Consider the following 13,562-nt stretch of genomic DNA (forward strand, 5'->3'; position numbering starts at 1 on the left):
GGAACAAGCACCAACGACAAGGGTATACCGTTTACGGAATAATTAGTTACCCCTTTTGCTACCACTCGAAGGATCGATGATGAGGTTGCCTGTACGGAACACTCACCTGTGAATTGCAACCTGTTGACAGTTGGCAGCCAGTACTTCATCGGTCAACGAAAAAAGCGCAAATCAAAAAAGCCCGATGAAGTTTCGAGCTAAGACGTCTTGCAGTACAAAGTACCTCGAGGATGAAAAGGCTTTGTTCGTCTGGCAAAAGGTGCTTGACCAAAACCTTCCTCTTGAGTATTAGCCTGAATATTATGCTATAATGAGCGTCGGCCGTCGAATATTGGATTTCCACTTTTCGAGCCTTTTAAAACGCCTTCTGAGAAACTTCAAAATCAGCGTCTTTCTTCTTGTACTCCGTACTCCGTACTGTACAACAATAACACACTCGTTATTATTTATTGAAGTTTCTGGAGAACGGCCCAGCCCTTTACGGAGTATTACTCTCCTGTTTGAGTGACACGAGCATGGGAAGGTGGCAAAGCTTGGAATCTCCCAAAGTGATAATCCATGTCATCGTGTGATACATGCACATGAGCGGGTCGAATTCTGAGAACCAGGTCCCAGTTCGCCGCTGCTCAAGAGATTCATGATTTTGATAGCATGTTTGAGTCTCCCAGTCGATACTCTGCAATTCACAAGGGGATGGCAATGGCCACTCCATCTGTAGATAAATTGACCCAACATGCACCACATATCATGTGCGCTTTTGTGAGGGATGACGCATCGAAACCTGACACAATGGAATACACTATGGTCCATGGCTGACTCCTGTTGCAAGACCTAGCTGGATGTTGTGAATTTTGTCAAACAATGATTTGATCAACAGCGGTCGTATCTGCCGCTTAAACTTGCTCTTGAGTCCAGTTGAAATGGATGGTGAGAAACCAGGGAAAAAGGGGCCCTTGGCCATCTTGCAGACCGAAAGAAAGAAAAAGGAGAATATGCCTGACAGCCCATGCAAACCACGTGCCAAAAAAAGCAAAGAACTTTGCCTTTCTCAAATGACACTGTCCCTTGGTGACGTTGATTTTTGACTGGGGCTCCTTGTTAAAGCAGTGTCAATTGTCAAATTTTTCATGCACAAGATGGAGTGACCAAAAGTTTTTGTGAGGAAGACCAGCATGTCTCAAGCCTTGCTCCCAGCTCGCCTTTGGACCGTATCAAACGAGACTGCCCAAACTTAAGCTTCTTATCGTGCATCGAGGCTTGGAAAAGTGGCCAGCACAGATGGCGATGCAAAAACGCTTCAGGGTTGGCTTTTCTAGGAACCCAAGTATAATTTGCTCAAGGGCAATCTGAAAAACGACCCAAGAAGGCTTGAGAAAGATCCGAGAAGTTTGGGGGCCTCATCTCCACTTTGCAAGAGACCCTTGGTGTGTTTTGGTGATAGTCTCAAGTGGTCCGACGGGGTTTTGGCGGTGCGATTCGATGCGCCCCTGCTTACGTAACAAATAGTATGGGTGGCCTGGAGAAACGTTGATCCGACCCACTATTTTATATCCATCATGTTAACGCGAGTTGGTGCCGGTGGGGAGGACAAGGACGGACATCACCTAACATAAGGCTGAAGCGCTTTTACACAGTCAACGGCCTGTGTCTGTGTAACCCAGACTCCTACCAGCTGGATTTCTAACTAGGCCGGCCTTTTACCGCAATGCTAACTAACGCGAGGGCCCGCCAATGCCGCCGTTCAACGGTCGGGACGTTCAGCTCCCCGTATACGACGACCTCCACACCAGCTCTAAGGTTGATCCGATGATCAGCCTATCAAAACACTCTCCGGGGGGCGAACATATATGGAGCACCTCTGATCATGTTTTCTATTCTTGGTGGTTGACTGTTTGGCCCCCGACAGGACTGTGACCTTTTACTGTTTAGATTTATAACCTTGATTGGCCACGTTTCCTCCCACCCAGGGTGTTTATCAGGGGCGCTGCATTTTTATGCTGCTGCTCGACTTCAGAAATCCGCTGCTGAATATTATTATCATCCCGTCGACCAGATCCGCACTCAACCTTAAAACCATGCAGGCATGTGGCTCTGCCAAGCCCTGGAACACTCCTTGGCTGAAATTGGGGCCTCCAAGATGGACGCTGAGCTAGGGTTTTATACTCCCATTTGCAAAACATTCTCTGATTCTAGAAATATTCCATATTAGCCGCCGTCACAGGTCAAACGTTGCGGATGTGGAGAGTGGATGCGTTGCAGGAGCTCTATGACTTTTGGGAGATTCAGGGATTGTGCTTCTCAGGTTCCCCTTTTCTATCGAAGCTTCCCAGGTCAGGGGTTGATGCAGAAATCAGCAAAAAGTATGTGAAACCCGGAGAAGCTGGCAGCGCCAGGGATCCTAACCCCAAGCCTCGAATTAAAATGCCCTTGTACGATGGGTCGTTCGACTTCGTACGTACGAGAATCTCAACGGCGGCCTTCATAATCGTGTGCCAACGTGGCGGACCGCAGTCAATTTTTTGCCTTTCTTAAATAATCTTTCTCGCAACTCAAGCATGTGGAGTCACGAGCAGAGCGTTGAAGAAAAACACCGGACTTGCGGCTAACTGGATAGCGTTGACTAAAATGATATTCCCGCACTCCACGGCTGAGTTCGACGCCAGCCAATGGGCACTGGAAAGGGCTCATCGAACTCGTCAACTAGCCCTACAAGAAGCGCTGCTTCGACCCAGGTTTCTTGTGGTAGATTTGATCCTTTTGCAGCAGTTTCGAGGCGATGTCCTCATGGTACAGATCTGCAAACTGATAGACTTCTTCTTCCTCCGTTTGCGGCTGTGAGCAGTGGCTGAAGCCTCATGGGGTGTCTTCTTTACCGTGAAGCAAGGTCACAGCAACAGTTAACGTTGAAAGCTTGATATATTGGACCTATATTTGGACGTTTTGTTGCAATATCATTCGAACAGTCAAGAGCCGGCTGTGAACTTCGCCGTGTTGATCCGAAAGCACGATATATATCACGGTTTATCAGACTAAGGGCACACCGGCTCAAGCTTTCTAGTGCTACCTTTACGCTTTGCTCTTCCTATCCTAAAACTAGAATGGCCCCGGAGCAGTCTTCCAAAGGAGGAAAAGAAACCATTTCACGCAGCAAATCAAGAAGTTTTGGACGTGACTCCCGGACTTCTCTCTCGCCTTCAACCTTTCAGAACCTCAGTCTATCCTCCAGAACCCCTCCGTCACATGCCGTCTTGCCGTCTTCCCAGCAGGGATCTCCGGTAATGACATCCGCGTATCTTTCGCAAACGACTACAGAAGCCTCACAGAGCCAACAACATCAACCTCATTTTCACATGATGGCAGCAAGGATTGCGGCAAATTCTCCCTGTCAGTTCGAAACTGAATTTGTTGCGGAACCTTGCTATGGAAGTTTTTACGAGAATTGTTCGTCTGCGACAAACCAGCTAACGGCGAACGAGGCAGAGTAAGTTACTTGATTCTTGCCCGTACGGCGGCCAATGATTGATTCGAGGACCTCTTGACAAGAAGCCACTTCCGTTACGAAGTAACACCATTTCCAACCAATTACGACCAAGCTTGCTATGGCTTTCCTTCTCGCTCTGATTTATTAGGTTAGTATTTCCTATACTTCAATCTTCCATAATCTATTTTGCATTTTGAAAATCATCTGATCATTATGAATTCAGAGTACGGATCCGGGAATCTTCCTATGTATTCAGGACAGAGTTATGACGATGGCGTACCGGTGACTATGGCCCAGTGCTCTGAGGCTATGGACCCTGGAACTGCATCGTTAGCAAGCTCACGTCCATACGACTCCTCCGATCTTTCTCTACAGCAGCTTCACTTCCATCCGGGCCATTCGCACTTTTCAACTGGATCCTCCATCTCCAGAGCTCGATTCCATCAGAGTCCGCACGCCCACTTGAGACAAAGCTCACTGCTCACGAATCCCATTACCGCCGATACATGCTCCAGAACGGTCTCCCCGAACCCTTCATTGTCGTCTAATATTCCCCACAGCCTTGCAAGTCAATACCCTTCGACCTTGTAAGCATCAATATCCACGCATTCCATTTGATCTACGGCTAACATCACGGACCACCAGATCATCTGTTCCTGTCGTCCCTTCTACCCAATCCGATGAATCGTACGTAATGCTATCGTCTCTATGCTTCAACTGGGCTAAATTCTCGATATCTATCTAGCTCTCACTTTTACCCTCACGAGTCTTTTCCCGGCTCAAACTACCCGGTCGCCTCATCGATTCTTCAACACCAGTTCCTACCATGTCCGATCCCTCCACTGGAACAGGTATCCAAGTCCGCGTCGTGAACTCCAGGACGAAAACCACAATGCTGGGACCACGGATGTAATGGCCGAGAATTCTCCACCTTTAGCAACCTCCTCCGACATCAGCGAGAGAAGGCAGGTCTTGCAGCAAAGTCTGAATGTCCCTACTGTGGGACCGTTTTCACGAGAACCACGGCACGAAACGGCCATCTTACGCAAGGGAAGTGTAAGGTTAAACGACAAATGGAGGAGGAGCAGGGAGGCATGGGTCCTTCAGGCTGAGGCGACTACGGAGTTCTGTCTAAATGGGGGCTGTCTACTGAGTTTCTATGCATGCTTGCGCCATTTGCGGAGTCCCGGCATTATGCGACCATTTCCTGGCGTTTTTATTTTGTTTCGATTCAAGCATTTACCCAAATCAGCCCTTTCGTTCATTAGTGTATAATTCTTGTTGTGATTATTTGTTTTCCTTCCCTATTCCTCGTACATGTATTGTGGCGCAGCATTCCTTAGCGAAAAGACTACGGAGTACGTTCGACAGCCTGGGCTGGAAGGTGATGTAAAAATAATACTAATAACACTGAAAATAATCATAATCATACTCCATATAAGTTATAAGTCAACAATGGCACCCCCTAAGTTATCCGTTCCCCCCGCCCCTTTTCCCTGATACGGCGACACGATTTCAACTAATTTGCCAATTCCTCTCCTAAACTTGCGCAGTGCGTTTCAACTATGCCAACATGGAGGACGTGTTTACTGAAATCTCAAAGAGTCAAAAGCAACAGTCTTTGAGATTGGTCCGCCCCCGTTTTTTTTTTTTTTTTTTTTTTTCTTCCCGCGTTGGCGCGATATTTTTAAAAGTAACTAAACTGGGTACCGCTGGTTTCAAGAAATGTGGACGCCAACTACTCCGTAGTACCCTTCGGAGTGCAAATTTTAGATAGGAGACGGAAGGCTTTCGAGAAAGATGGCGCTTTTATCATGGTTGGCCTCTAAAAATAGGAGAGAGAGGGAAATGAGGTTGCCTTGCGAAGAGTGTTGGGAAACGTGGTGCGGGAGGCTTAATTTCCGAAACCTGAGAAGCGTTCTATTTCAAGCTTGGAAACACCACAAAGGCAATGTTTGGAGAGCAGGAGTGCCCCCCCTTTCTTTTATCCAAGTACTGTTTCGTGAAAGGTGCATGGTGTTTCGATGCGATTGGAATGGGTTGAGTGGCTTTGTTAGCAGCCCCCACGGGGGGCTTCACAGCAAGGGGATAAAAAGGGCAGTGTTTTTTTTTTTTTTTTAAAATCGCAATGATAGTTAGCATCGGGTGGTTGAACAATCGCTGATCGGAAACACTGTTACTCCGTACCAGCGATCTAGCTATATGACCCGAGCGCGCGGTACGAGAATGTATGCGGGGTTAAGGCCTGCAACTCGAACGGTTGGTAACGACGGGCCGGTGCCAACATGGGGCCTGTTACAGGATTCGATGCAGGAGCCCCAGGGAACGGTGACACACAAGAGCCACCTGCGGGAACTTGGAAGTGACCGATGCCGAAATTTATTCTGCAGTATATCGGAAACACTGCATCTCCAGCATCCCTGCATCGGGACCGAGGGTTTCCGCAAATAGCAAAATATCCCACACCAAAGATATACATGATGCTGTCCAACGTTTGCTCGAATCTCTAGGTTTCTAATCTGAGACGTGTTTTGCAGGAGCATGGGCGCGCAGTGCGAAACCAACAGCAGTAGTTTTAAAGACTGTACCAACGTTATTTGAGATGGAACTGACAGTTTGCGTTCTCTGTGGGTTAGCTGGACTCTAGACAAGGGGTTAGAGAAGGGCTAATCGACAAAAGACAATGACACATTGAAAAGAATTCACGGTTGTGAAAGCTTTGTGGTGTACTCCGTGGACAGCAAGAGAAAACCGCAAGACCGTGCAAGAACATGAGGAGTGGCTGTAATCCATCAGCCTTGCACTCTGAGCGCCCGGACCAAGCGTGTCCAGTTTTTCAGCTCATAAACGGTTCCTATGGCACATTGTGATCGACACTCATATTCTGCAAAGGCGATCTGAGTATTAATACCCCCAGGCTCAACGGAGGAAGTGATCTCGAATGGCTCGACGTGGATGGGAGAACAGGTTAGATCCGGGATTCCATATGAATCAGTTAGGCATGCACACCATTTGACTAGCCCTGACAGAAGATAGTAGCAGCATATTCGCGAGCGAATTAATGGTCGCTGCCATATCTTGGATAAAGTTACATTCTTGGCAAGCCACGGAATGCTTATTCGCAATAAGCTTGATTCATGCCATTTCGTGCTTGTATGGACAGACTTTGACCGACGCTGGACTGGAGCTTAATTCGATTTCCCATAGATTTGCGGGATCCTTGCTTCCGAATTACCCCCAAGGACTCCAAGGAGGACAGATCATATAGCAGGGTCACAATTGTCTCCAAAGTCCCAAATTAACACCGGTCCTCCTAGTTGCGGAACACACCAAGGGGCTCTCGCAACGTGGAGATGAGACGCCCAAACTTCTCAGATCTTTCTCAAACCTTCTTGGTCTATTTTTGCAGATTGCCCTTGAGCAAATTATACTTGGGTTCCTAGAAAAGCCAACCCTGAAGCATTTCTGCACCCACTCTGTGTTTCCACCTCGTTGCTATTCGACTTTCGTTTTGTGGTTTCGTTTGTGCGCTAATTTTAGTTTCTGGACGGCGGAAAAGGGTCTGAGTTAATAGTCGCTTCCATTTCGAGTCGACTTTCTTCGGTATAACCGATACCGGTGCGGCCAGTTGACGTTCAAGCAGCATAAGTATAATATCTGTATACGCCTCTCGAAATGCCCACATTAGAGGGACGTAGCCCCAAGCATCTGGTATATCTAACACGATATCCTCACGCGTTAACAATAGACGAACCATTTCATCATTACCTTTCTCGCAGGCGAATGAGAGTGGGGTGCGCCGGTGTCGGTTTTGTGAATTGACATTGATATCCTTTCTCTCCACGAAGATGCCCACTATCTTTGTGAGGCCATACTCAGCAGCCACAGAGATCGGGGATTGGTCAAAGCACCCGCCCAAATTTGGATCTACCGCTGGACACTGTAGCAATGACCTGACGATAGCTTCGTGGCCTTTGAAAGCAGCTTCAAAAAGCGGCGTATAGTTCATAGAAGACTTTATATTTGGGTTCAGGTCGTCCCGCTGGAGTAGAAGCTGCACTATTTCATGATGTCCATTCCTGGTAGCTATCAATAAAGCGGTATTGCCTTCGGAATCATGGCAGTTGGGATTGACATCATCGCGCTCCAAGAGCATTTGTACAACAGACGTGTGGCCCTGGCATGCCGCGAACCATAGAAGGGTCCTGGGGGCGAGTCCGTACTTATCTGGACAGACAGGAAACTTGTCTAGGAGTAGTCGCAAGACCCCGGCGTGCCCAAAATAAGCGGCATACCACAACGGACAACTTATTGTGCCCTCATGACCGATTGTTACATTGGGTCGTTCTAAAAGCATTCGAACGACATCCTCGTTCCCTTGGCCGGCAGCAATACAAAGTGGGGACTCCTCTGCACATTCCAGGATTGGGTCTGTGGCTTTGTGCTCCAGAAGGGCGCATACAACGCTAGGGAATCCATGGAAGCAAGCTAAACAAAGGGCGGTATGTCCAGATGTATTGCATGCATTGGGGATCAAAGTTCTCGGTTTGCATAAGTAACCGGACTATTTGGTCGTTGTTTCCGCCTCACAGCCAAGAATAATGGGTTATCTGGAAAGCGTTGATTTAATCGGATCGGCCCCCATAACTTAGCAAACAGGCTGACAATGGGCGTGTTTTCCCCTACCCACCGGCGGCGGTATAATTGGAGGGCCGAACCACATGTTTTTGGCATTTCACATCGGTTCCCTGCGCAATAAGCGACGCTACGGCGGCTATATCGCCACGGTACGCCGCTAAGGAGAGTCTTTCTTTAAAGTATCGCTGGTACAACGCAAGGTCAGACGCGTATGCTATTTGGTAGCATATTCCGAGCTCCACTCCATGGACATTAGTAAGTAGGCTTGTGGATGTAGCGTGGTCATCACTGGCACCGGGCCTGCTCCCGCCGTTAGGAGACCCGACTTCATGGTAACAGCCTAGTTTGCGCTCGAGCAGCAATAATTTTTGATTCAATAACCAATTCTTGGCGGCCGGGGTTATGTGCCGAGCTGTGTAGCAGAGGGAAAAAGAGTGCAATTTCCGGAATGCTTGACGTGAGAGTATGGCATCAAATCTACCTAATCAGATGGAGAAGGAGCTGCGTTAGCGCTTCGTGGGAGCATGTCAGTCCTGCTATAACTCACTACAGACTAGCCTCAATTTAAACCAGCGTAAGTCATCATCCGTTGCATACAAGTTCCAATCTGGTGGGATAAAGTCATCCAATATGAGCTCCAAGAGCTCAGTAGGGAGGGCCGCAAGGCTCATTTTCAGGCACAAGCTTGAAGAGCCGTTGAGCTTGGTGATTGTATCGGCAATGGCCCTCGTCGGGCGCCACATATGGCAACCTTCAGCTGCTGGTAAAAGCCAGAGGTAAATGGGGCCGTGAAGCTAGGAATGTTCCCGTCTGAAGCTTGAAGCTGCGCTGTTGATGAAGATGGACTCGGAGGATGACATCAGCGCAAGGGTACCACGTGATAACTAGTTACATAATCCAACCAGATTAGTCATCTTAATACAGGTGACCCTGCCCCAAACAAAGACAGCGCGTGACGCCGCCAATGTTGACTGGATGCGATCTCGTGTGAGATTTCAACAGAGACAATATTCCAGAAGACCCTATCATTGCCAGTGGTCCTTTGATATACCTGTCTGGAGCTTTGCCCAGTGCTTATGACTTGAATCTTCTTTGACAACCAGCAAGCGGCGCCTGATTTGGGCCCAATGATGAGCTGGAGCTGCGAACTCGGACGAGGTTCCTTGCGCTGCTCCCTAGTTAGCACCTGACCCCTCCACCTCCCTTGCCCAACTGTCGACACAAGTGAGGCACGCAAATAATGACACTGATTGAAAGTGACTGAAAAAGATACCGTTGTTTCATTCTGGTTTTCCTGCCCTTCGCCTGTCTCCCGCGCGACAGGCAGCATTTCGGGGATCTTGCGCTTCTAAAACCACTCTCGCCCCGATTGGCATCTGCACACGTCAAGTGCAAGTGTCCCAGACGGCCCCGCCCCGGTACTGGATAGACGTTATCTCTTATGGCTTCTTTTATGACGGACCTTTGGTCCAGCGTCTTCACGCCGGGGACAACTCCAACTCTGCTCATCGCGACCAACGCGACTTTCGCGGCACTCCAGGTGCTCCTCTTAGCCCTCCTTTTTGCAACATACAGCATTCATTTCGCTGTTCTTTCCGGTCTATGTGGCGCGCTATGGTGGTCCATAAATTGGTTCGTGGCGGAACTCGATGCGGCCAAAGCGAACGAGGCACGAGGCAGACGAGATTTGAGCCAGTCTGCTACTGAACCGTTGAATCGGCCGCCAGGTGCCCTGGACACCTCTGAGAGCGAGACTGAAACCGAGAGTATAGTGGGTGCTGGAGATGTCAAGGTATCTACGGCGACTACAACGGCACTTGGTAACGCGGCCGCGGCTCGAAAACCACCCCCATCCTTGCTGAAGAGGGAATCCACACCTGCGGCACCGAATCAGCCGGCCACTCAAACCGTTCCAGAAGACCGTGGTGGAGAACTAAGACAGCGCAACGCTCATGATAGCTCGGGCTATGTTAGCACGGATAGCGAGTGGGAGAAAGTGGAGGAGGATCGATAACGTGGATATTCTTGCATTTCAGACATACATATATTGCACTGGCGTTGATTGCATTCATACAGAAGATACGTCAACTTGGTTTATATAGCTGATATAACGAGTGTACATAAACGATGAGAGCTGTGCAATTTATCATCCAAGGCAAACCGTCACTTCCCTCAACGCCCTTCACACTCCCGCAGAAGGGTCACGTGATATCGCGTTTGGCCTGGAGCCCACCGTCACCACTTGTGTTGAGCAGCAGCAACGTCGAACGGACGAGTGGCATCCCAGTGCCGCGCCAATTTATTGCTTCTGTCAAGTGTGCCGAGGTCTGCTATCCTCGTACTCGATTGTCCCCAATGGGAGTCGTCCCTCTTTTCCCGCCATGTTTCCCAATGTCCCGCTCTCGATTGGCCGCAAGCGCGTTTTTGACTCGGTATTCCCGCCGGTTCCCTTGAGCAGCATTCCGCCAAAGCCCGATGCAACCTCCATCCCAAGCTCCATCCGGTCTCCTGCCCAGCAGCAATCTGCACTTCCTTCTTCCCACATAGATGCCGCGCCTGAACAAGCGACTTGGGACCGGGCATGGCATACTGCAACAGCTTTCCTGTCAATCCCAGACAAGAAGCCTAGCTACTGCACCGCCAGTGACGAAATAAGCGACGAATGTTTGTTTCAGCAATGGCCCCGGGAAACACTGCCATCGCAGAGCGTTATAGAAGCTCTATGTTACGTTGGATCCGACTCGTCGATTGGAAAGCAGCTTCGAGCTGGATCCAAGGAGTGTGACCTGCAAGAGTGGTATATGAATGAAGTTCGCAGGCATTTCTTGACGAATTTCCGGGGTGCTCTTGTCCAGGTTGATATAAACCTTATGAAATCGGCGTCCATCTGGGTCACAGAACTGACTTGTGATTTAGGAGCTAAAGAAAAAGGACCAGAAAGGAGTGTTTCCGAGAATAATTCGGTTTCTTAAACTTTCCCAAAATCTATACTACACGCCCTTTCTCGATCATATATTACCATACTTGAATCCAGCGTCGCATCGTCACGCCTGTGCGAAGTTACAACAATGTTTACATTCCATCACAGCATATTCTTTACCTAGGTCGGATTTTTCACGCCTTCTTGCTGAGGAATTGGCTACGGAAGGGGGGGCTATTCTTGGAATTCACGCTGATATCAGGAGTGGAACTGGGTCTCCACAACCCCATGACCACACCCTGGAAAATGAAGGCAGGGGCGATAGCATGGACCTCGACCAGACATACTCAATGTCATACAGGGATTGGAAGAATGAAGTGTCGTCGAAGCGTCGAATAAGCATGATGACAGAGGGTGAAGACGGCGTTGTTACTGCAGCACGTCATCGATTACTACGCCTGCTTGAGGATGTTCAAAGCGTAGGACTTGGGGGAAGCAAAGCCCAGAAGGTGTTTGCAGAGGTCATGAATAATCTAATAACTGAATTTGTCAACGCTTCATACGCCGGAGAATGGGAAGCCCCGTCGTTTGTGTTGGACCATTTGCGGCAATGGATCGAAAATGTGTTTGCCCGATTGGTCGTTCAGGTACTGGATATATTCACGATCTCAGAGGATGAGGATATATTACCAGACGAGCTCATCGTAACACTTAATGATGTCGAGAAATGGCAAGAGATTGGCCTCGCTCGGTTAGGAGCCCTTCGAATTAGCGAATTGTTTGAAATCATTGTCGAATGGGATGCTAGCTCCGGCGCGATCGAAGATCTGAAACATTATATCACTAGTCCCTCTACTCGGTTCTATCTTACAAGTGCATTCGCTGGAACTCTGATGAATCGACTCCTTCATCCTGGAGCCTCTACAATTGATATACTTCAGGTATACATCTCGATCATCCACGCCTTTACCCAATTGGATCCGAGAGGGGTCCTTCTTGATCGACTCGCACGCCCTATCCGCCGGTACTTACGAGAGCGCGATGACACGGTGAAAGTGATTGTGAGTGGGCTACTAGCTAATACAGATCCCGATGGGGAACAGATCCCAAGTGTCCCCGATGCCTTGGGCGAGCTTGCTGTTGAACTCTCCAAGGCACACCAGTTAGCACTTCAAGAAGGTGGTGGCGAACTTGATTGGGACGATATGAACTGGATTCCGGACCCGATTGACGCAGCCGCGGATTACAAGAAGTCGAAACATTCCGATGTTATTGGAAGTTTAGTCAGTCTTTTCGAATCAAAAGAAGTTTTCGTCAAAGAGCTTCAACGGGTTCTCAGCGACCGTCTATTGAAGAAAAAGAGAGACTATGATCTGGAAATCTCTGTGTTGGAACTGCTCAAGTTGCGGTTTGGAGAATCCGCCCTGCAAGCTTGTGACGTTATGATGCGTGATGTTGTCGACTCCAAGCGGGTGGATACTGTGATCCGTGCAGACCAAAATTTGGGTTCTCTAAACGGCAGTCCGCATGAGGAGGTGCCGGAAATACATGCTAAGATTCTCTCACGCTTATTCTGGCCATCACTATCCGATCAGAATTTCAAGGTTCCCGAGGAAATTGCGTCTTTGCAGGCCAGATATTCCGCAGGCTTTGAGACACTGAAACCATCTCGCAAACTTACTTGGCTCAATAGTTTGGGATCTGTTACCGTTGAACTCGATCTCACAGATCGGTTCTTCAGCGACGAAGTGACTCCTTGGCAGGCCAGTGTTATTTACGCATTCCAGTCATGTTCACCGAGCTCGACTGATTCGCCGGTCACTAAGTCTGTCTCCGAACTAGCCGAAGAACTCGAGATGTCCCCATCTCTCGTCCGGAGCGCCTGTCTCTTCTGGCTTAGCAAGCGTATTCTCGCTGAGTCCGCGCTGGACATTTTCTCCGTTCTCGAAACCCTTCCCGATAACGAAGAAAGCGTATCCCAGCCCGCTGGTGTAGGAGCCCAGCCCGGAGACAAAACTACCAATATCTCGGAAGCCTCTGCTGCAGCTGCAGCTGCCGAGGCTGAAGCGGCGCGCGAATCTGCAGAAGCAGCCGCCATGGAAAAAATGAATGTATATTGGCAATTTATTGTGGGAATGTTGACGAATCAGGGCGCAATGCCTCTCCAGCGGATTATTATGATGCTGAAAATTGCGGTACCGGGTGGGTTTCCCTTTAGCTCGGAGGAGTTGAAGGAATTCCTGGGGAAAATGGTTGCAAAGGGGAAATTAGAGATGCTTGGGGGTGGGAATTATAAGATCATTGGTGCTTGATTCTATAGGGATTATGGCGCCTTCACTTTGAACTTTGTCTTTCGTGGTGATGGTCTGCTGGGTTGATAATCTTTCGCGTGCGACCGGCAGGGCAGAGAGAAAGCTTGACTACTCCGTATGATAATGCCGATATGATATCTACTATGACTTTGACGATCTCCAGCCAGCTTTTGACACTGTATTCACGAACATCGTCAGCTTGGAACCCCTG

General features: G+C 48.9%; 3 protein-coding genes across 3 annotated transcripts; 2 read left to right on the top strand and 1 right to left on the bottom strand.

Moving 5' to 3' along the window:
* Positions 1 to 3,098: 3,098 nt before the first annotated feature.
* On the top strand, positions 3,099 to 4,756 carry UREG_00989 (uncharacterized protein; the record flags this gene model as incomplete). Its single annotated transcript, XM_002541427.1, has 5 exons — positions 3,099 to 3,481; positions 3,547 to 3,629; positions 3,705 to 4,068; positions 4,127 to 4,168; positions 4,249 to 4,756. The coding sequence occupies 5 exons, from the start codon at positions 3,099 to 3,101 to the stop codon at positions 4,754 to 4,756; spliced, it is 1,380 nt and encodes a 459-aa protein (XP_002541473.1).
* Positions 4,757 to 6,920: 2,164 nt separating this feature from the next.
* UREG_00990 (uncharacterized protein) lies at positions 6,921 to 8,862 on the bottom strand (the record flags this gene model as incomplete). Its single annotated transcript, XM_002541428.1, has 3 exons — positions 6,921 to 7,969; positions 8,172 to 8,600; positions 8,667 to 8,862. The coding sequence occupies 3 exons, from the start codon at positions 8,860 to 8,862 to the stop codon at positions 6,921 to 6,923; spliced, it is 1,674 nt and encodes a 557-aa protein (XP_002541474.1).
* Positions 8,863 to 9,560: 698 nt separating this feature from the next.
* Positions 9,561 to 13,351, top strand: UREG_00991 (uncharacterized protein; the record flags this gene model as incomplete). Its single annotated transcript, XM_002541429.1, has 3 exons — positions 9,561 to 10,105; positions 10,275 to 10,916; positions 11,224 to 13,351. The coding sequence occupies 3 exons, from the start codon at positions 9,561 to 9,563 to the stop codon at positions 13,349 to 13,351; spliced, it is 3,315 nt and encodes a 1,104-aa protein (XP_002541475.1).
* Between the last annotated feature and the right edge of the window lie 211 nt (positions 13,352 to 13,562).

Source organism: Uncinocarpus reesii, genomic scaffold (assembly GCF_000003515.1).
Source record: "Uncinocarpus reesii 1704 scaffold_1 genomic scaffold, whole genome shotgun sequence".
NCBI lineage: Eukaryota > Fungi > Ascomycota > Eurotiomycetes > Onygenales > Onygenaceae > Uncinocarpus > Uncinocarpus reesii.